The sequence below is a fragment of the Erythrolamprus reginae genome, chromosome Z (genome assembly GCF_031021105.1).
Source record: "Erythrolamprus reginae isolate rEryReg1 chromosome Z, rEryReg1.hap1, whole genome shotgun sequence".
Lineage (NCBI taxonomy): Eukaryota > Metazoa > Chordata > Lepidosauria > Squamata > Dipsadidae > Erythrolamprus > Erythrolamprus reginae.
The window spans coordinates 122,201,978-122,226,202 of record NC_091963.1 but is presented as its reverse complement, the minus strand read 5'-3'; the positions used below and the strand labels follow the sequence as shown (position 1 = coordinate 122,226,202).

The 24,225-nt window shown below is 40.7% G+C and overlaps 2 protein-coding genes across 2 annotated transcripts; both read left to right on the top strand.

Annotated features, from left to right (window-relative positions):
* The first annotated feature begins 6,175 nt into the window (after positions 1-6,175).
* On the top strand, positions 6,176-9,096 carry LOC139153982 (olfactory receptor 5V1-like). Its single transcript, XM_070728410.1, has 2 exons — positions 6,176-7,096; positions 9,016-9,096. Exons 1-2 carry the CDS (start codon positions 6,176-6,178, stop codon positions 9,094-9,096), a joined length of 1,002 nt encoding a protein of 333 aa, XP_070584511.1.
* Positions 9,097-15,728: 6,632 nt separating this feature from the next.
* On the top strand, positions 15,729-16,667 carry LOC139153981 (olfactory receptor 5V1-like). Its single transcript, XM_070728409.1, has one exon. The coding sequence runs from the start codon at positions 15,729-15,731 to the stop codon at positions 16,665-16,667; it is 939 nt and encodes a 312-aa protein (XP_070584510.1).
* Positions 16,668-24,225: the final 7,558 nt, after the last annotated feature.

Sequence of the window (24,225 nt, the reverse complement as noted above, 5' to 3'; positions counted from 1 at the left end):
GGAGAAACAGGAACGGCAGGGACAAGAACAAGCCCGCCGTTCCTGCGACTCAAGGGCCCCAGTCCGGTCAGGCTTGAGCGCTTGACTGAACTCTTGCGGGGATATCGCCCGCTCGAGAGGGCGGCTGCTATCCTGTGGGGCTTTAGTGAAGGCTTCAGAATTCCGTATCAGGGTCCCCGTAGGGCCTTTATGGCAAAGAATTTGAGGTCACTTCAAGGTAATGAGGAGTTGGTTAGGATAAAGATTAAGAAGGAGGTAGATGAAGGGAGAGTCCTGGGCCCCTTTCCCTCCCCTCCCATCCCGAATTTAAGGGTATCCCCCCTTGGGGTGGTACCCAAGAAAGCCCAAGGTGAGTACCGGTTGATTCACCATCTTTCTTTCCCCCGGGGGGAGTCGTGTTCAGTCTGCTACGCCTCGTTCAATGCGGCAGTAGCTATGGTCCGGGCTTGCGGAGTCGGGGCACTAATGGGCAAGAGCGACATTAAGTCCGCTTTTAGGCTCCTGCCCATACACCCCGATGATTTCGATCTCCTGGGTTTCTGCTTTGAGGGAGGTTTTTACATGGATCGAACTCTCCCCATGGGGTGTTCGATTTCATGCGCTCTCTTTGAGAGCTTTAGCACTTTCCTCGAGTGGGCGCTCAGGAGTCGAACTGGGTCAAGGTTGGTCATACACTATTTAGATGACTTCCTGGTGGCGGGCCCGACGGGCACACCTCAATGCCAAGCCCTAATGGCGGCATTTGAGGGGCTGTGTGCTTATTTAGGGGTGCCCCTAGCGCCAGAGAAAACGGAAGGGCCATCCTCTAGGATGTCCTTCTTAGGTATAGAGCTAGACTCCTCCACGCAGTCTTGCAGACTGCTGGAGGACAAGCTGTTGAAGATGAGGCTCTAACTGGAGGAGGTAGCCAGCCTGAAGAAGGTGACCCTCAAGCAACTCCAGGAGCTTACAGGGCTGCTTAACTTCGCTTGCCGGGTAATTGCTCCCGGTAGGGCATTTTTACGCAGACTGTATTCCGCCATGCAGGGTCTGAGCTCGCCCCATCACCATGTGCGGCTCAGTGTGGGGGCCAGAGAAGACTTGCGGGTATGGCAGACTTTCCTGGCCCATTTTAATGGGATCTCCTTCTGGCGGCAAGATTTGCTTCTCCAAGCAGACTTGCAATTGCACTCTGACGCCTCGGGTTCCCTTGGCTTCGGGGTGATGTTAGGAGGGAAGTGGTGCCACTCCACATGGCCGGCTGAATGGGCTGCGGCCGGTATAGGGAGGGATCTCACATTCTTAGAATTTTTTCCCTTAGTGGTGGCGGTTGAACTGTGGGGCAGTCAGCTCGCCGATCGGGTGGTTCATTTTTGGTGTGACAACCTGGCGGTTGTCCACGTGGTAAATTCTTTGTCTTCAAAGAATGAGAGGGTAATGCACCTGGTCCGATTTTTCGTCAGTAAAGCCTTGGCTCTGAACGCACTGTTCTTGGCACGCCATGTGCCGGGGTTGGAGAACGGCACGGCTGACGCTTTATCCCGTGGACAGCTTGCCAGGTTCCGGGCATTGGCGCCCTGGGCGCAACACACACCAGAACAGATGCCAGGACACTTATGGAGCCTGGCGGGGCTGCAGAACCATGGAGGCAAGAGGCAAATCGGGCCATTGGGCTGTCGATAGCCCCAAGCACCCGGGCTGCGTACCTCCGGTCAGGTAAGGAGTTTATGGAGTTCAGGGTTAGTAAGGGCTATAGGCAGATGTGGTCCGCACCGGTCGACCAGTTGTTGGAGCACTGCGTGCTGCTACACCAACGTGGTCTGACCGTGAAAACCATTAGGGGCAAGTTGGCAGGCCTGGCATTCATCGCCAAGGCTCAAGGGTTCCCTGACACGTGTAGTGACTTTCAGGTTAGGAGAATGTTAGAAGGGTGGTCCCGGGAACGGCCGACACCAGCGGCTGATGCCCGGCAGCCCTTATCCATATTACAGCTGTCGGCCTTAAGCCACACGTGGATCAGGCTGTGCACTTCACACTATGAAGCCTGCCTTTTCCATGCGGCAGCGACTACGCTCTTTTTCGGGGCTTTTCGGGTGAGCAAAGTTTTAGCCAGCTCTGTTCGGGACAATAGCATGCGCGCGCTCCAGCAGAGCGACGTGCAGCTACGAACTAGTGGGGTCTCCATACGCCTGCAACAGTCCAAGATGGACCAGCTTGGTCGCGGTGTGGAGATTGTTTTAGCACCAACGACTGATGGTGCCGTTTGCCCAGTGTCGGCTCTAGACGCTTTTTGCGCTAGTCGTGGGGAAACCCTGGGATTTTTATTTTGTCACTGTAATGGGGCCCCCTTGACTAAGTACCAATTCTGGGCGGTTACTAAGCGGGCCCTTGAACGAGTGGGCGCGGACCCCTCCAGGTTCGGCACCCACTCGTTTCATATAGGCGCGGCTACCGCAGCTGCCACTGCTGGTTTGGCGGATCGCCACATTATGGCCATAGGCCGTTGGAGGTCTGCAGCCTTTTGTACATACGTCAGGCCCCCCCGATAGGGACCCGTTTTGGCCGTTTTAATTTTCTGTTTGTTGTTTCAGCTGTTGCTGGTTCCCGGCCCGCAGTTTGGCTCATGGGCCACAGTTTCGTGTTTTGGGCCGGCCGTTTTGCTTCACGGTCTCCTGTCGGATCGCAGCTTTCCCTGGGCTCGAAGATGGACGTTGTTTGGATGGGCCGCAGGGGAATGCGCTGGGAGGGGCTTTGCCCCCTGTTTTTTGGACGGTGTCGATCCGAGGGAGCCCCCGAGTTGTTGGTTATCCACCTCGGGGGCAACGATCTCGGTGTTTTGAGCGGCTTGTCGGTGAGCATCCAGGCTCGCAAAGACCTTCGGGCCATCGCAGCCGCGTATCCAGGCACACGTCTTGTGTGGTCTGAGATCCTTCCCAGACTTGTCTGGCGGGATGCTGTTTCACCCAAAGCCGTTAACAAGGCCAGGTTGAGGATCAACCAGGCCATTGGGAAGGTGGTTAGGGAGTTGGGTGTGTGTGTAGTGAAGCATCCCCATATAAAGTTTGGAACCCCCTGGCTCTACCGAGCCGACGGCGTTCACCTCTCAGAGGAGGGGAATGCCATTTTCCTGTCGGACCTGCAGAGGTGCCTCCAGGAATTGGTGTAGGAGGCTGGGTGGGGGTCGGGGGGGCCAAGATTGAGATCTGACCCCCCCTCCGTGGCAGGTTTGGGGCAGAAATGGGCAATTAGATGCAACTGCGCATGCTCCTTTCAGGGCATCATTAAAGGGTGATGGACCGCCTCTCTCCAGGAACCAGAGGTTTGAGCAACGTCGGGGATTGGAGAGAGGATGTCCATGGGAATCACCGGATCCAATATCCCATGGAGATTGGAGGGTGATCTCCTTCCACACGCAGAAGCGTGGCTAGGATCCAGGTGAAGGTGGTATCTTCACCTGGATCAGCAAGGAGTTATTGCCCAATGTTGCCAAAGAATGTTATGGTAGGAATTTCCGCCCCGTTAGTTTTGCTCTGCAGGTCCTTAGTTTGTTTTGAATTAAATATTCAAATTTGTTTATTCAAATTTATTCAAATTTATTTAAAATTATTTAAAGTTATTTAAATATGTTAATTAATAAATGACTCTTAATTAATCCACAATCCATGTCTCAGCGTCTTTACTCCGCCTCTGGGGGCAATACTATCCCCTTCTATTACTGCATGCAGGGACAAATGACACAAAAAAGGCCTTGAAAATAACATTGAGCTGGGCAAGAAAGTGAAGGACTTAGGTGCACAAATAGCTTTCTCATCTACACTGTCAATGAAAGGACAACATCCAGTAAGAGAATAAAGAATTCTATAAGTGAACCACTTGCTAAAGGATTAGTGTCACCAAAAAACCTTTGGATTCCTGACCATGGACTGTACTACCTCCACGGTGGGATTTTGACAACGGAATGGTTATGCCTCACAAAGACTAGGAAGAATGTTTTCAGAAAACAACTGGCCCAACCTATTAGGAGGGCGGGAGGGGGGATCACTAGGACCTCTCTAGGATTTCCAGAACCTAACCCCCACTAGTAAGCAAGGCAAATAATGAACTAAAGAGGGATGGGAAGAAAGACAAATCCAAACATCAAATAGGAGCACATCCAAAGTCAGGCACAAAAATCTCAAGTGCCTATACACGTATGCAAAAAGTCTGGGAAATAAATAGGGTGAACTTGAAATATTATTACACAAAGATAGATACAGCATAGTTGAAATAACAGAAACTTGGTGGGATGAAACGCATGACTGCAAAATATTGATACAAAAATACAAACTCTTAAAAAAAAAAAAACCCCAGACCACAAAAAAAGAGTAGGTGGAGCTGCACTGTATGTTAAGGACAACTATATTGCTACAGAATTACATGTAACCAAAGAAGAAAACCTCCTGGAATGCATATGGGTTAGCATAAAAGAGAAAAAGAAAGAAATGGCCATAGGAGTATACAGTGGTGCCTCTACTTAAGAACTTTTCTAAATAAGAACCAAGGTTTTTTGGCTCTTCTTAAGAACCATTTTCTACTTAAGAACTCGAGCCCAGAAAAATTTCCCAGGAAATTTGAGAGCAGCATGAAGACCCAGCCAGTTTCCTGCCATTCCCCCTTCAATCCTGGCCACCTCGGGCTTTTCTGGGTTGCCAGAGGAGTCATTTGGTGGTGCTTAAGGAGACTTTGGCAGTCCAGAGCGAACAAAGCATTTTCTTTCTCTGGGCGCTTGGAGAGGACTTAATATTAAAAACAGAGAAGAAATAGTAGAAGGTGTAGTTAGGTGTAATTTTCTCTGGTTTCTCTTAAGATCGTATAAATATTTTGCCCTTTACCAATTTGCAAAATTATTGTCAAGCTCGCACATAACTATTTTTTTTCAGACAAACTTTATATTTCTCTTATGCTGGTAATTAGAATTCAGAGGTTTATTATAAAACTCAGCTAAACCCAATTCCCTCTGTTGCATCTTATTGGACATAATGAAACATGAAATGAAATAACCATTTTAAAATATATTTTATTTTTCACCAATCAATGTAATATATGTTGCTCTTTGGAAAACAAGGTGATATTATCTTGGGTAGAAAATCCCTAGAGATCTTTGTGCTGTGCATGTTTGTATAAATAATAAATGTTACTTTATAAAACATACTGGGAAAAGACAGTCACTGTGACATTTTATTCCTTGAAATAGACATAATTGTTTTGGCAATATTAATTAATTAATTATTATGCTTCATATCAAAAGTGTTAGTATTAAATTAGGTGAACAGTGGTGAAGGGCTACCAAAATTTTTACTACCACACTGTGGTATCATGATTTATGTAGGACACCCTATATTTTCTTTCAACATCTTTCAGTGCAAATTGGGTGCTCTGGGGTGGAGCTCCATTTTTGCTACTCCACTGCGTTCCCCCCTGTTCAGGCAGTAGCCCACCCCTGATGAAAAGTATGTACTGTTCAAAATGTTATTGTTTGTGCAGCACCTATCATTATATCTCAGGTTATTAGTAGAAATATTCAGGAGAAAAGGGAAACCCTAACTATTCTATGTCTCAGATTATTATTATTAATGCCTCCTCTTTTCTGAAATATCATGCTGAATGAACTTGTTGAAGAATTTTTTCCTGCAGCCCAGAACATTGAATGATGAATGACAAATGAAATTCACAGCTGTACCCACAGTGACATTGTCTCTGTGTCTTTGGTAAGATAATAAAGAATTTGTATTTTCAATTACTTCTGCTGAATTTATCTCCCTCTAAATTTTATTTTTTGTAAATGTATTAGAGACTGATTGTTAGCTGATTATTGAGTTAATTATGAAGGAGAGAGAAAATGTTTTTTCTTAATCTGATTTCCATGCTTTGGACCATACATTGCTTTCTTTCTTTTTATTTTCAGTACTACTTCCATTAGTTTTGTAACTAATTTAAAAAAGCATATATATATATATTCATTAAAAAGAAGAAAGATGCTGCGCTTAAATGGTTTGATGCATTGCATTTACAATGTTTATGTTGAAAAGATTACACTAAAACCACAGATATGTCATATTTCTTGTTTTATGCTTCTTTTAATTATATGTATATTTTTAAACTTACCAAAATTGATTTTCTTATACCTTATAGAAATAATTCTTGTTTTCATTGAGATATGGAAATACAAAATCAAACTGACCTGACTGAGTTCATCATACTTGGCTTTAGACATTTGCAAGAATTCCGTCTATTGCTCTTTACTGGGTTTTTCATCATTTATCTCTTCACTGTGGTATGGAATACCTTCATTATCCTAGTGACATTGATGAACCAGAAACTCCAAACCCCCATGTATTTCTTCCTTGGGAACCTATCCTTTCTGGATGTTTGCTATACAAGCACCACTATCCCCCAGATGTTGGCTCATTTACTCTCAGAGAAAAACATAATTTCCTATATGGGCTGTGTAATTCAGACATATTTCTTTTTTTCTTTTGTGGGCATTGAGTGCCTCCTGCTTGCAGTGATGGCCTTTGACCGCTATGTTGCTATCTGTAATCCTCTACGCTACACATTGATTATTAGCAAAGAAATTTGTCTCCAACTGGCTGCAGCCTGCTGGGCTGGTGGCTTAGTCAACTCAGGGATACATACCACATTTGCCTTCCAGTTACCATTTTGTGGCAATAATCACCTGGATGCCTTCTATTGTGACATTGCTCCACTGCTAAGATTATCATGTGGAGATACATCTCTTAACCATATTCTCTTGCTCTCCATTGGGATTTTTATTGCTTGGACCCCTGTAGCATGCATCTTTCTGTCATATGGTTATATCATTTCAACTATCTTAAGTATGAATTCCTCAGAAGGAAGACAAAAAGCCTTCTCCACCTGTTCTTCCCATCTCACAGTGGTCCTTCTATACTATGGAAGTGCTTTTCTCACTTACCTGAGTTCAGATTCTAGTTACTCTTCAAATCAGGCTAATTTTATTTCAGTAATATATAGTATTTTAACTCCACTTTTAAATCCTATCATATATACATTACGCAATAAAGATGTAAAAGATGCCTGGAGAAGTACAATTAAAGAAGTTAAGTTATAATATTAGATAGATAATTTGATAATAGGTAAATATAAATAATTTTTTCTCAAGATTATTTTCATAATTAAAATGTACATATTACAATGTTCAGTATTTCTTTTTCCTAAAGTTTATGATAATTTGCTTATTATTTTATTCTAATGCACAATTTATTCATTGTAAAATATGTATGTAGAAGAATGTTGTTTAGTATAGAGTAGAAAGAATTTTTGGCAGTTTACTTTATTTTTCTGGTTTACTTTTTGTTGTATAAATTTAAAACAATTTTAGGACACCATAACTTATGAGTATAGAAGATTGAATAGCAGATGAGATTAAACATCTGGCTTGTAGTATACTGTTCTTGATAATAAAGATAATATAGAAATGGTATCTTACAAGGCTGACTGTTTTCCATTCCCTCACTCTCATATCAGAAGAGTGATCAGGAGGAAGAAAACTATGCTTCTCAAAAAAATAAAGGGAACACTCAAATAACACATCTGAATGAAAAAAATATTCTCATTGAATACTTAGTTCTATACAAAGTTGTATGTGCACAACAGCATGTGAAATTGATTGTCAGTCAGTGTTGCTTCCTAAGTGGATACTTTAATTTCACAGAAGTTTGATTTTCTTGGAGTTATATCATGTTGCTTAAGTGTTTCCTTTATTATTTATTTATTTATTTATTTATTTATTTATTTATTTACTTACTTACTTACTTACTTACTTACTTACTTACTTACTTACTTACTTATTTATTTATTTATTTATTTATTTATTTTTGAGCAGTGTAGTATGATTCTGGTTTGCAGACTCTTCTGTCCACTTGAACTTAATTCATACTTCTTCTTTAACAGTCTTGGCTGGTTTCTCCAAGGTCATCTCCATGGCTCCTTGGAATTCTTTAAATAACTGGAAACCTTGTGTTGAATCTCAGAAATATATACTTTCCTTGAATATCATCAAATTTAAATGGTTATCAATGCATCATCAGGTGATACCATATCCTGCATTTGTAGTCAAGAATTTACATGAGTCATCCCTCACCAAATTAAGTATACACAAATCACTTCTAAAACTGGAGGTATTCTTTGGTTTAAATTTATTTATCTGACTTCTATGCCGCCCAATCCCAAAGAATTGGCTTCATGTTTTCCAGGAATTTTTAAAAATAACTTTAAGAATCAACTAAATGGATAGTCTTAAGTTGCCTTTATATTTCACAAGCTACTGCTTTCAAATATAATTTCCATTGATGTGTGCTGATAATGGTAAAATCAATAAGATCACAATGAATATTGTGTAATTATTTAACCAAAAAATAAAACTTTCCATTCTTTCAAAATAAAATTTTAATTCTCCCTAACAGAGACTAATTCTCCCTAACAGATATGAAATAACAAGAGGTTTTGAAGCTATAGGAACCTTAGGCGGGAGTGATCATAAAATGTTGGAGTTCAACATTGTATTTTTTTTATGAAGCATCATGTTACAAGTGTGGCTGAGTTTTGAGTGTAGTTATGTGTACTAATAAACTACAAGTTTAATCACCCCTGATACTTCCAAGCATTTTTTTTCAGATTTATGTTGATTCAACTTAAAGATTATAAGGATTCTTCATTCTTTATTTATTTATTATTATTATTTATTACTTAGATTTGTATGCCGCCCCTCTCCGAAGACTCGGGGCGGCTCACAAACATGGAGAAAACATGGTTTAAATAACAGAATAAATTATTCTTCAAATTTTATTCTCAGTTGTAAATTGAAGACACTATTATTTATTTATTTATTGGATTTGTATGCTGTCCTTCTCCAAGGACTCAGACTTGTTGTTATTGTTGTTGTTGTTGTTGATATATGCATATTCATTACATTTTCAAGATTCTAGGGGGAAACATGAAGTTTAAATAACAGACTAGGTTATAAAAAGGAAGGTTTATTCCTATACTTATTTTGTAATTGTAACTACAGTAATGACAGCAACAGCAATAGCTCTATGACTCACACTACTTTTCCTTATCTTGAGAAATTAGTTGATAATCTAAAGCCTCATATATCATCATAAAGAAAAGTCCTATTCCAAAGTTTTAAATTAATTTGACTAAAAATCTAAATTGTATATAAGGAGGTTTTTCACATGTATTGTATAATACTCATCACTAACTATAAATCGAATGAGAAAGAAAGTATGCATATTGTTAGATTCTCAGACTGAAATGCATAGGCTTCAGTCAGGTCCTCCATTCTGGAGGGAAAATACTGAGTGCTAATTGCTTAGACTGTCTGGCGGCTCCGTATAAAAAGGGCTGGCTGTCAGACAGACCCTTTGTTGGGTTGTAAATAGTTGCCAAATAAAGAGCTGTTATTTTGAAGCCACTTCTGTCTGCCTCTTCCATTCGCCCTATCTAACACATATTAACTATATTTCAAATATCATCCATCAGATAGCTGATCTATAAAACCTTTAAATTGCTTAGCCATATTTTGATTTATTGATTTCCAAAGAGAAGATGCTATCAGAAAAAACAATTGCTGCCAACCTTCCTTCCATTTAGGACCTGGATACTGCACAAGTCAAAAAGAGGGCGGTGAAAATATTTACTGACCCCTCACATCCTGGACACAAATTATTTCAACTCCTACCCTCAAAGCGTTGCTACAGAGCACTGCACGCCAAGACAACTAAACACAAGAACATTTTTTTCCTGAACACCATCACTCTACTAAACAAATAATTCCCTCAACACTGTTTTTACTTCTATTTCTACTAGTTTTTTCTCATAATTCCTATCCTTTCCTCCCGCTTAGTACTGTATGACTGTAACTTGCTTGTATCCTAAATTTTTATTAATATTGATTGTTTCTTCATTGCTTATTTGACTCTATAACAATCATTAAGTGTTGTACCACATGCTTCTTGACAAATGTATCTTTTTTCTTTTATGTACAGAGAGCATATGCACCAAAACAAATTTCTTGTGTGTCCAATCACACTTGGCCAATAAAGAATTCTATTCTATTCTATTGTAAAAAGCTTAAAATTCCTTTAATGATATAAAATCATAGAAAAATAGATGATGTGGTATTCTTTTTACTTTTTAGTGTGTTGTGTGTTCTTTTCCTTAGCTTTCTCTTTAGGGGGTTCTTTATTAATGGGGTGGGAAACTTTTCCTTTTAGGATATTGTATCTTTTCTTACAGAATCAAGTAGAATTCTTCTGTGCCAGCTCCACCCTTACACTTTTCAATTGCATTTTGGGGGACAGAAAAATCACTTTTCAAATGTTTCACTTCCATCTTTTTTCCTCTCTTTTTAAAAAAGGGATGGGGGAAAGCATTAGCCCTTACATGCATGGGGGAGTCACCAAAAGATTCAGCAGATCCACAAACCATGGTTTGTGTGGCCAATATGGGGCTACCAGACTGACTTCCACTTTCTCTGATAGGATCTTCTATACAACCAAGTGGAGAAGTGGGAGCAATGGGAATTTATATATCAGGCCCTTGGGCCAAGGGGAACAAATTGGTAGCTTATGCCCCTGGAGTCACAAAGGTGGCAAAGTACTGTTGAACCTGGGCATTGTGCAGGGTGGCAAATATGCCTACATCCAGGATACCAAAGATGGTTGTCATCTCTCAGAATAAGTCCTGATGCATGATCCACTCAGCATGATCCCTGGAGGCTTGGCTTAGCCAGTTCACCTGCATGTTCATCACCCCCCCCCCCAAATATGCTTTGCCCAAATGGAAGACAAATGCTGTTCTGCCTAGGGGCCCAGATGACTGGCCTCTTCCATGAGAGACCTGGATCTTGTTCCAACCTGGCCATTGTGCCTTGGCAGCAACATTGTCTGTCCTGACCAGCAAATATTGATCCAATACCATCAGTTGGAAGTGACAGAGAGCCAGGTGAATGGGCTTGAATTCTAACCAGGGTAGGTTATATTTAGGAGAAAAATGGTATTCTCAGAAACGAACTACATATTTCTAAGTACCAGTTACTGAAGAAAAGAAGTCAGTATTCCCCTGTGCTTTTTGTGTACTTTCAGATATTTGATAGGCAGAACTTTCAATTAGTTAAAATATTTTAACTAATATGATATGATTTTATGAACTACTGTTAGATCAGATCGGAGGTGATGTAGCTGTAAATTGTCTAATCCCAGTATTTCAAGTCTAATAGAATAAGGTGTGTTGTTGCAAGAGGAAGAGTGAAATATTTCTGGACTCTCTCAGTTGTATTTATGTCTGATATGCAATGTGGGTTCCATACAAGTGTACTATATTCTAGAATTTGTCTGACAGTTTTGTACACTCCGGTTAGCAGTTCAATGTTTTTGAAGAAGAAGATTAGATTAAAAACTCTCAATGCTTTTTTGACAATGTTGTTACAGTGGGCTCTGGTACTTAGGTCATTGGATATGAATACTTCAAGGTCTTTGACATAGCAAAGGTCATCTACAAGTTCATTTCCACCAAGTTTGTATTTGTGTTCTGATTCTTTTTGCCAATGCATAAGGCAGAGCATTTCTTCACTGAGATTTGAAGTTGCTAGTTGTTAGACCATTCAGCTATATGGTCAAGATACTTTTGAAGAGTAGCAGTATAATCGGCGGTATTAAATATTTTAACATCATTGGCAAAGGAAACACAATTGCTGATAATAAGGTCACAAAGATCATTTTTCTAGAGAATGAAGAGTGTTGGTCCTAAAACACTGCCTTGGTCCCAAAACATTGATGACAGGAGCACGATTAGATATGACACTACCTATTTTGACTACTAGTTGTTTATCAGACAGGAATGCTGTTATCCAATCATGTAATGGTCCAGAGATGCCATAGGATTTTAGTTTCAGTTAAAATGTTTATCATGAACTACTGAATCAAAGGCTTTACAAATGTCTAGGTAGATTGGATCTATTGATTTACCTGATCAAGTTGAGTAGTCCATATGTTTTTGCAGTGTAAGAGTTGCAGATTGCAGGATAATTTTTTTCTGAAACCAAATTGTTTGTTGGAAAGTAGGTTATTAGTTTCAAGGTGGAGTATAATGATAGATTCCATGACTTTGCAAGAGAGACAACACAATGAGATTGGCCTGAAATTTTCAACGATACTTGGATCACCTTTTTTGAAGATAGGGATGACTGTGGCTAGAGACCAAAGTTTAGTTAAGGAGCTAATTTATTTATTTTATTTACTGATTGATTTTGTTCATTGCACAATGAAAGTTATATTGGGTATACATATAGTAAATATATAATGAAGGTTATAGAGGATATACACATAGTAAAATATATCTAAGAAAGAATAGAAGAGAAGAAATAGGAATAAAATATATTAGTGAAATAATAGAATAAATATAGGAAAGAAGAATGGTATAGGAGATATAGAAGAGCAATAGGACAGGGGACGGAATGCACTCTAGTGCACTTATTCACACCCCTTACTAACCTCTTAGGAATCTGAGTGCCTTCTGTCCCCTGTCCTATTGCTCTTCTATATCTCCTATACCTTTCTTCTATTCCTATATCTCTTCTTCTATTCTTTCATTGATATGTTCTATTACTATATCTTCTTTTCTATTCTTTCATAGATATATTTTACTATGAGTATCTCCTCTATAACCTTCATCATGTATTTTACTATGTGTGTGTGTATATATGTATATACCTACTAAAACCCTCATTGTGTATTGGACAAAATAAATAAATAAACAAACAAACAAACAAACAAACAAATGAGATGTTGTAATCAGGGGCTCTTTGACATAGAAGGAATCAAAGTGTGGTATCTAAGGTCAGTTTGCATATGATAATTTCTGGGAGATAAAGCTTTTGTATAACTTTGACTTTCTTTAGGTACAGTGATTTCTTATAGAAGATTGCAACTTCACCTACTCTACGGGTTTCATGATCAGATTGATAAATGTGATAGTCTCTTACTGTGATAATGGAATGAGGGAGATATGTGTTTAACCAAGTTTCACAAATAAATATGATGTAAATATTGTCTGAACATAATTGTGATTCTTTTCAATATCCTATCTGCTATCTACCACTTTGCTGTTACTTTTTGTAACTAAAGAAAAATTTCAGAAAAAATTATTCTATCTCTAAATAGTTGTTTTAAAAAACTGCCAGATTGTGATGGAATGTAGTCTGGATTTCCAGGAGGGCGGGGCAGCATTCCACAGGTGGAAGGGAAGGGGAAGATTGAATAGGGTTTTTTGAGAGAAAAATGGTCAAGATAGCTTCTACTTAGGAGTTCAGTGATACCAATAGCTGCTTTAATTTGGCAAGACTGCTGTCTACAGGTGTGGAACAATAAAGGAAACTGCTTTAAAGTAATGTAGCATGTCTTTCTTGACCTTTGGAGCCTGACACATATGTTCTCTATAGTATGTGGCTTCTATAGTATAGTCCTCGGAGAGGGGTGGCATACAAATCCAATTAATAATAAATAAATAAATGTGGCTTCTTCATTTATATCATTGCTACAAGACCCAAATATTAGCATAAATTCTGTTTGGCATAATTTGTTTAACCTAGAAGTTCAACTTAGCTGTTATTTAATTGTAGGTATTTCTAAGGAATGAGAAAAGCTAATAAGGCTGGAAGAACCTCAAGAGAGTTGGTTTGTTTCAGCACTTTAGAGAAAAGAAGTCTTTATCTTGTTTACAAGATATTTGCATCTCAATAAAAGTTGTCTCCATATTTAATTCTAGAAGAGACTACAAATGTCTGCTTTTACTTAGAGATAGATGTTGATAAATAGAAGATGATGAATAGACAGGTGACAGGTACTTTTGTAATATTTCAAACAAATGTAAGTACCCTAGCTTCTTATTCAATGCAAAACATATTTTTTCTTGTACAAACAGGGATTTCTATTCAGAAATGAACAAAGAAATTGTGGAAATCACAATGTGTATACTGGAGAAAGGATTACAACATCTAGGGGCTTTTGTACTTGATTTTAGTTTAGAAGATTTGGAACAGTTGAATATTTTATTTTATTCTTAGTGCTTTAAAAATTCTGTGCTCCACAAAGATAAGGTGAAATACGGCTTCCAAAAAATAAATACCCTAGATAAAATCTTAATGGGCCCAGACAAACAAATAATATCCAAATTTTATAGCTTTTTATTACAATTTAAACTCTTTGATTAACAAGATAAAGGTAATATGATTGCCTGGGCCCAGAATTTTGGACATCCAGTAACCTTAACAGAATGGGAGAAAATTTGGACTTTAAATTATAAATTAACTCAAGCATCAAACTACAAAGAAAATCTTTATAAAATGTTTTATAGGTGACATCTCCCTCCACCCATCTTGCCAAAATGTTTACATCCATGTCCCCAACTTGCCGGAAATGCAAGCAGAACATAGGATCCTACTACCACCTATGGTGGACCTGTCCTGATTCGAAAACCTTCTGGCTAAAAATAAAAATAAAAAAATGTTTGGAACAAATTATTCTCAAATCTATCCCATTCAACCCAGAATTTTTCCTTCTAGGAAAGACAAATGTTAATAAACATTTTAACTGCAGCAAGAATAGCCTTTGCTCAAAATTGGAAACTTGACCATACCCCCATGATTTTTCCTTTTATTAATAAGACAATGGAATGTGCTGAGTTGACAACCATGACCCTGGAACTTCAAGACAAAAAAGAATCACAATGCTACAAAGCCTGGGAAAAATGGTTCACCTGGCTAGACCAGAAAAAGAATCTCAAAACATGACTGAATGACAAAAGAACTTAGAAATTTTGCATATGATGTTAAAAATCATACAGAAATGATTTTCTAGACAGCTCTAACAGGATAAAGCTTTAATCTTAGAAACTGAATTTTGTTTTATACAAATCTATGACCATAAAAACTTCAATAATCAATGGAATAGACTATAATGCTGTGAGAAACGGAAGTCAACAAAGAGGTTGATTTGTCTCTCTTGTATATATGTACAGTTGCTTTTCACTTTTCTTTCCCTTCTTCTTCTCTTCTTCCTTTTTACTTTCCCCCTTTTTATTATACCAAGATTTAGTGCAAAATCTACGTATCCATATGTCTGATTGTCTTTATATATTCTCCATGTTTAAATTTTTCCTTTATGATTTCTACTTGTAGATACATTTGTACTGTGGTGTTGTTCTTTCATTAATAAAGAAAAAAGATAAAATAAAAGATAAAATAAGATGGGAGGCCCATGCATCTTACAAATGAAACAAATGTATTTTAAAAATTATAAAATAAATTTTGTACTTAATTTTTTTAAAAAAAATTATGTGCTCCATTTCTTATCGCTATATTGTTGAACATTTCTCAAAGACCTAGGGTAAAGAGGTATGCAATCAATATAAGAAATGAAAACTGCTTCAGATTTTATGCCGAGGCTAAGCCATTTTTAGAAACTTAGTTGATTTAATTAATGACATGAGGAATAAAAATAGATAATTCTCAAACTTTTGGGGGGTGTTTTATGCCAAATAATGTTCATTTGCCTTGAAAATATTATATTGAAAACACAACAGTTCCATATTTTCTTTTATATTGTTTTAAATTTCATGTATATATTTAATATTTTCTTCTCTATAGGAATAGGGCATATTTTCATTGAGACATGGTGGTACAAAATGAAACTGAACTGATTGAGTTTATTATACTTGGCTTTAGAAATCTGCAAGAGATCCATCTTTTGCTCTTCACTGGGTTCTTCATCATTTATCTCTTCACTGTGCTATGGAATACCTTCATAGTCCTAATGATATTAATGGATCAGAAACTCAGAAACCCCATGTATTTCTTTCTTGGGAACCTCTCCTTCCTGGACGTTTGCTATACCAGCACCACTATTCCCCAGATGTTGGCTCATTTACTCTCAGAGAAAAATAGCATTTCCTATATGGGCTGTGCATTTCAGGCATATTTCTTTTTTTCTTTTGTGGGCATTGAGTGCCTCCTGCTTGCAGTGATGGCCTTTGACCGCTATGTTGCCATTTGCAATCCTCTACGCTACACTTTGATTATTAGCAAAGAAATTTGTTTCCAACTGGCTACTGCTTGCTGGGCTGGTGGCTTACTCAACTCAGTGGTACATACCACCTTTGCCTTCCAGTTACCCTTTTGTGGCAACAATCACCTGGATGCTTTCTACTGTGATATTGCTCCATTGCTGAGATTATCATGTGGAGACACTTCTCTCAATCAAGTTCTTTTGCTCTCCATTGGTTTTTTTATAGCTTGGACTCCTTTGGCATGCATCCTTCTGTCATATGGTTATATCATTTCAACCATCTTAAGTATGCACTCTTCAGAAGGCAGGCAAAAAGCCTTTTCTACCTGCTCCTCCCATATCACAGTGGTCCTTTTATACTATGGAAGTGCCCTTTTTACATACTCAAAGTCAAATGACAATAATTCTTCAAATCAAGCTAAACTCATTCCAGTAATATATAGTATTTTAACCCCACTTTTGAACCCTATAATATATACCTTACGCAATAAAGATGTAATGAGTGCTTGGAGAAATGCAATTAAAAATGATGAAAGATTTTTTTAAAGAAAAAAGCTAATTGTTTCCAAGATGGTCTTTCTAATTGAAATGAATATTTATTTAATACTCTTGTGAAACCTGCAGATTCTGATGTACATATATGTTTCTATATGCACTGGTTTTCCAAACAAATTAGAAATAGAAATAGAAATAAATAGAAGTAGAAGTAGAAGTAGAAGTAGAATCCACAAGGGAGGGATTTCTGGGGTTCCTCAGGGATCAGTTCTCTCCCCCCTGCTGTTTAATATCTACATGAAACCACTGGGTGAGATCATCTGAGAGCACGGGGTGAGTTGCCATCAGTGTTCTAATGATACTCAGCTATACATTTCCACGCCATGTCCACTCAGTGAAGCAGAAGTGATGTGCTGGTGTCTGGAGGCTGTTAGGGTCTGGATGGGCATTAACAGACTCAGACTCAACCCCGACAGAGTGGCTGTGGGTTTTGCCTCCAAGGACATGTCAATTTGCCTGTCCATTAATCTGGGGGAGGACTTCTGACCCCCTCAGAGAGGGTATGCAACTTGGGCATCCTCCTTAATCCATAGCTAACTTTGGGCCATCATAATTTGGCTGTGGCGAGGGGGGGGCATTTGCCCAGGTTCTCCTGGTGCACTACTTGTGGCCCTATTTGGACAGGGAGTCTCTGCTCACAGTTTCTCATGCCCTTATCACCTTGAGGTTTGACTACTACAATGCTTTCTACAGGGGCTGCCTCTGAAGAGTGTTCGGAAATGTAAAATTATGCAAAATGCAGCTGCGAGAGCAGTCATGGGCCTCCCTAGCCATGCCCATATTTCTCCAACACTCCACTGCATTGAGTGCCAATTGGTTTCTGGACAAATTCAATGTGTTGATAATGACCTATAAAGCCCTACATGGCATTGGGTCAGATTACTTGTGGGACTGCCTTCTGCCGTATGAGTCCCAGCAACCCGATTAGGTCCCACAGATTTGGTCTTCTCCAGGTCCCATCAGCCAGGCAGTGCCACCTGGCAGGGCTTAGGGGAAGGGTCTTTTCTGTGGGAGCCCCAGTCCTCTGGAATCAGCTCCCCATGGAGATTTGCACTGCCCCCACCCTACTTGCCTTCCATAAGAGTTTTAAGACTCACCTATGTCGCCAGGCTTGGGTAATTAGGTCTCAGCCCCCTGGGCAATGAAACGAGATATGTGTTGTATGATTGAACTGGTATGATTGTTTTAAAATATTGGATTTTTAAATTGTAATTTAAATTTCATTAGATTTGTATTATATTGTTATATTAAATGCTGTTAGCCACCCTGAGTCCTGAGAGAAGGGTGGTATACAAATCTAAAAAGCTTTAAGTGATAATAATAAGATAGAGCACTTTGTGATAGTCATAGGATATTAAATAAGTAATCAACATAAATTGTGCTAAGAAATAAAATAAAATAATATAAATCTTAAAAATTCAAGCAACAAATTTATATCATAATTAGAAAATGAAATAAGTAATATAAAAGATGAGATAAAATAGTAATACAGTCTTATTAAATAGTTTGACAATTTTGTGGGAATTGGTTCTTTGTTGTGCTTTTTTGATGATGATATTTTTGATGGTATATGTCTATTTTAAGTCTTGAGATATTATAGACACTAGAAACTTGAAGGTCTCTACTACTAATATTATATTTGTCTAGTATTGTAAGAGGTGGTAGTATAGGAGTATTTCTCCTAAAATCCACCATAATTTCTACAGTTGTGAGTGTGTTTAGTTCAAGATGATTTCAATTGCAGTACAAGCCTCAGTTGTTTAACCTTGGTCTGTATGCTGATTCGTTGTTGTCCTGAATAAGACCAATCACTGTTTCATCTGCAAACTTCAGAAATTAATCTTTTGAGATGCAGTCATTGGTGTATAAAAAGAAGAGAAGTTGAGAAAGCACATGCAGTTTGTTTGTGTATGTAGTTTGTGTATGTATGCATGTGTGCGCGCACTAATTGTACAGGTATGTAATGTGATTTTGCTGTTTCCTGTTTCTTACAAAGCTTATGATCCACATACAAGTTGGCCAAGCACAGCTAGCTGATTTAGTTTAGTCAGAAGAATATCTGGAATGATGGTGTTGAATGCTGAGCTGAAGTCTACAAAAAGGACCCTTGTATAGATAATTAGAGATTCAAAATGTTGTAGGATGTAGTGCAAAGCCATATTAACAGCATCATCTGCCAATCAATTTGCTTGGTAGGCAAATTTCAAGGTGAATTATTGTCAATCTGCCTTCCTAGAAGACCTGTATAATGCATGAGTCAAAAAGAGGGCCATGAAAATGTTTACTGACCTCTCACAACCTGGACATACAGTGTTTCAACTCCTACCCTCAAAATGTTGCTATAGAGTACTGCACACCAAGACAGCTAGACACAAGAACTGTTTTTTTCCTGAACGCCATCACTCTGCTAAACAAATAATTCCCTCACCGCTGTCAAACTATTCACTAAGGCTGCATTATTATTACTCTGCTCATTGTTCCTATCATCCATCTCCTCCCACCTATGACTGCATGACTGTAACTTGTTGCTTGTAGCCTTACAATTTATATTAATATTGATTGTTTCCCAATTGCTTATTTATACCCTCCGACAATCATTAAATGTTGTATTTCATGATTCTTGACAAATGTATCTTTTATTTTATGTACACATATGACAGCATATGCACTAATGACAAATTCCTTGTGTGTCCAATCACATAGCCAATAAAGAATTCTATTTTATTCTATTGACCCCAACCCACCAGTGCCTGTGAGCCAACCAAGGCACCTGCAGTGTTATTGATTAACCCTTGGGTAGGGAAATATCCCAGTTAGCGATCATGGGCACCATTGCTCGTTCTGTCACTGGTCCTTATTAGTGACAGTGATTGCCCAGTAGCTGTGTCGCAGGAGCGGGGCCTAACAGTCTAACGGCCCTACAAGTGACTCCCAGTGACCATTCCCACTTCAGTGACATGTCTTACCCACTTAGTGCCTGCTGTCCCTTGGAGACCCTACACTCCTATTTACACTGATTGCTTACCTGCAGTTGTTATTGTTAACTCACACCATGTCAATTACTCCTGTAGTGACTGTGGCTCCTATAGTGGCCAAATCTCTTACATGGTAGTGAATCCCCACCCCCCCCAGTACCTGTCTCCTGTGGTAAAAATTGACTCACTCAGCGATTATGGGTCCCTTCATTACTTACGCTTTCATGAATATGCCTCCTGCCCTGTAGGTTTGTTTTACTCCCATGGTGACAAATGTTCCCATAGTGATCATTATGTTCATGTTGACTCCAGTATGAACAAGTATTTGCTTAGTGACCATGTGCCCTTTATACCTACATTGCATATACCTGCAATGATTGTGACTCCCTGCCTCAAGGTATCCATACTGTCTCAGATAGTGCCAACTACCCACTGAGTGACCAAGTGCCCATGGTGATAGTGGGTCCTTGCCTGCTGGTATTCATAGCCCATAAGGGTTGGAAATATCTGAAGTTGCCTACCCTTAACATGGGCCACTGTATGATGGGAAATTATGGCTATTGCTCGATACCTCCTTGCCACATTTGTTGGAAGACTGCCAAGAGAGCTGAATCGTGTGGGGATTCCATGCACATCAGCTCCCAGAACTTCTACATCTATGCTGGCTTGCTTTAAGAAACTATGTTAGTACTATTTCAATGAACATTTGCCATAATCACCCCTTACCCTCCCCCCTAGATATGTCCTTCCCAACTTCTCCCCCCAGTCTGTGTGCAGCTCTGGCGGCATCCCAGCCCATAGAAATGCCAGAATTTTAGGCAGAGGTCTCCTCCCACCATATTTGAATCAGGAGCCACCTGTTCGCACCCTTATAAATGCCTCTGGTGTCTAGTGAGGCAGAGAATGTCAGGGAGCATAAGACTCCCAGATTGGGGAAAGAAGGCAGGGAAAAGCAACTGGACAGTGACTGCAGCCCTTACCAGAAAAAAAGAAAGGCATAGGAGAGGGGAGAGGATTCCACCTCCTACACCACAGCCAAACTAGGTTGGCCACCATCCTTCAGGGCCTACCGAAAATGACAAGGGTAGGGACTGGGGAATGCACTGATTCGAAATAGGGTTTTCCCTCCATCCCCTCCCAAGCATCCTCTCCTTACCTATTGAGGCAACTCTACTTATTCCTTGGAGACCAGGTGATAGAATGGGCCACAACCATTGAATCTCAGGCAGCCCTTCCCTGCTGCCATTTTCTTCTCCCCAACATTACTATCAGCTGGATCAGTCAGCACATGAAACCTGTGAGGTCTATTCCCAATTCTGGCCTCCATTTCCCAGGCAGCTGCTTCACACACCACAAAATGATTTACATTGTTTTATCTGTTTCCTAGTATGATTTGCTGCTGTTGAGTAACCCATGTCTATCCTAAGTGTTGTGTTCTATCTTATGATTCTTGCTGGCTGTATATCACAAAACAATAAATATGATTTCCCACATATTGTAGCCTTCAATCAGAGAGAAGGCCATAACTTTAGATTTGGAAATCTGGTTATGTTTACACATTATGTTAAACCAACAAAAAAAAAATACTTAAATCTTCATATATTGCATGAATGTACAGAGTCAGTCCCAACTGAATAATAATAATAATTAATAATAATTTATTAGATTTGTATGCCGCCCCTCTCCGAGAACTCAGAGTGGCTCACAACAAATAAAACATCATATACAAATCTGATGTTAAAGTTTTTTTAAAAAACCTATTAAAATCAGTCATGCAACACAAACATAACATACATAAAATCAAGGCAGCTAAGGATACATCAATTCCTCCATGCCTGGTGACATAGATGAGTTTTCAAAAGTTTGTGAAAGGCCAGGAGGGTGGGGACAGTCCTAATCTCCAGGGGGAGCTGATTCCAGAGGGCTGCGGCTTCCACAGAGAAGGCTCTTCCCCTGGGTCCCACCAGATGGCATTGTTTCATCGATGGGACCCAGAGAAGGCCAACTCTATGGGACCTAATCGATCGCTGGGATTCATGCAGTAGCAGATGGTCCTGGAGGTATTCTGGTCCGATACCATGTAGGGCTTTATAGGTCATAACCAACATTTTGAATTGTGACTGGAAACTGATCGGCAACCAGTGCAGGCCGCAGAGTGATGATGAAACATGGGCATATCTGGGAATGCCCATGATAGCTCTCACAGCTGCATTCTGCACGATCTGAAGTTTCCAAACACTTTTCAAAGGTAGCCACATGTAGAGAGCATTGCAGTACTCGAACCTCGAAGTGATGAGGACATGAGCAACTGTGAGAATGACTCCCTGTCCAAATAGGGCCGCAACTGGTGAACCTGGGCAAATGCCCTCCTCGCCACAGCTAAAAGATGGTTCTCTAATGTGAGCAGTAGATCGAGGAGGACACCCAAGTTGTGGACCCTCTATGAGGGGGTCAATAATTCCCCCTCAGGGTGATGGACGGACAGATGGAATTGTCCTTGGGAGCCAAAATCCACAGCCACTCCATCTTAGGGTTGAATTTGAGACTGTTGACACCCATCCAGACCCCAACAGCCTCCAGACACTGGCACATACCTTCCACTGCTTCACTGACTGGACATGGGGTGGAGATGTACAGCTGGGTATCATCAGCGTACTGATGATACCTCACCCGATTCCCTTGGATGATCTCACCCAGCGGTTTCATGTAGATATTAAATAGCAGGGGGGAGAGGACCAACCACTGAGGCACCCCACAAGGGAGAGACCTAGAGGTCGACCTCTGACACCCTTCTAACACTGACTGTGACCGACCGAAGAGGTAGGAGGAGAACCACTGAAGGACAGTGCCTCCCACTCCCAACCCCTCCAGCTGGCACAGAAGGATACCATGGTCGATGGTAGAGAAAGCCGCTGAGAGGTCAAGAAGCACCAGGACAGAGGACAGGCCCCTGTCCTGGGCCTGCCAGAGATCATCCATCAGCATGACCAAAGCAGTTTCCATGCTGTAGCCGGGCCTGAATCCTGACTGTTGAGGGCCTAGATAATCGGCTTCTTCCAAGGACCACTGGAGTTGGATTGCCACCACCTTCTCAACAACCTTCCCCATAAAGGGGAGGTTGGAGACTGGATGGTAGTTATTAAGCACAGCTGGGTCCAGGGAAGGCTTCTTGAGGAAGGGGCACACAAGTGCCTCCTTGTAGGGAGCCGGGAAGGACCCCCTCCCCAAAGAAGCATTGACAATCTTCTGGACCCAGCTCCATGTCATCTCTCGGCTGGCCGAAACCAACCGAGAGGGACAAGGATCCAGTAAGCAGGTTGTGGAACTCACAGCTTTAATGGCCCTGTCCACTTCATCAGGTGTCACCAAGTCAAACTCCTCCCAGACAGATGGACAAGGGTGAGCCCCAGTCACCTCAACTGACTCATTTTCAGCTGACACTGCTATCCCATCTGAGTCAAGGTCCGCCCCGATCTGAGTGACTTTATCATTGAAAAATGAGTTAAACTCCTTGGTACTGCTCTGCAAGGGATCCCCAACTCCCCCCTGGTTCAGAAGTGAGCGGGTCACCCTAAACAAAGCAGCTGTGCCGGATTCCACTGATGCAATCAAGGCGACATGATACGTACATCTTGCCGCCTTGAGTGCCACTTTGTAAGTCTTGATGTGAGCTCTTACAAGTGTTCGGTCAGATTCGGATTTACTCTTACTCCATTGCTTCTCTAGACGTCTCTTCTGGCGTCTTCTCGGCAAACCAGGAAGCTCTCCAGGGTCTAGCACAATCCGGTCAAGAGCCTCTGTCACAGCCTTGTTCCAGGCCACAGCAAGAGACTCTGCCAAACTGTATATAAATGAATCTGGTATAACCCCAAGTGCCCTCTGAAAGCCCTCTGGGTCCATCAGGCGTCCGGGGCGAAACCATCTAGTCGGTTCCGCATCCCTGTGGGAGAGGATTGGAGCCTCAAAATCAAACCGTAGTAGAAAATGGTCTGACCATGACAAAGACAACACTTCTAAGCCTCTTAGCCTCAGGCTATTACTCAATTGCTCTGAGAGAAATATCATGTTGGGTGCATGGCCCCCTTTGTGAGTCGGACGCTACTACTTGAGTCAGGTCCATGGCTGTCATGGTGGCCATGAACTGCTTCCCTAGCCTAGAGATTCGCCGAGTGATGGCAGATTAAAGTCGCCCAAGTCAATAACTCTGGGGAACTCCACCGCCAATCCAGCTACCTCCTCAAGCAGCACAGGCAGGGCTGTTGACACACAGGTAGGAGACAGGTACGTGAGCAACAAGCCCACTTGAACCCCTAGGTCCAACTTCATAAAAAGGGACTCACAACCCGCAATCTCAGGAGCAATGAGTCTACGCAGGCAAAAAGTCTCCATGGCTATAATAGCCGCTCCTCCCCCTTCCCTGGGGTTGCAGTTGATGCTATACCTGAAACCCAGCTGGACAGATTTCAGAGAGAGGAACTCCTCCCCTTGGGCCCAGCCAGGTTTCAGTCACTCATACCAGGTAGGCCTCCTCGACCAGGATCAAATCCTGGATAAGGAGAGCCTTGTTAACCACC

Bases quoted from the DNA above. Each gene is read 5' to 3' on its own strand.
- LOC139153981 (XM_070728409.1), top strand. From the start codon at position 15,729: ATGGTGGTACAAAATGAAACTGAACTGATTGAGTTTATTATACTTGGC.
- LOC139153982 (XM_070728410.1), top strand. From the start codon at position 6,176: ATGGAAATACAAAATCAAACTGACCTGACTGAGTTCATCATACTTGGC. The intron at 7,097-9,015 runs GTTAAGTTATAA...ATAACAGACTAG, and splicing joins GGAGAAGTACAATTAAAGAA to GTTATAAAAAGGAAGGTTTA.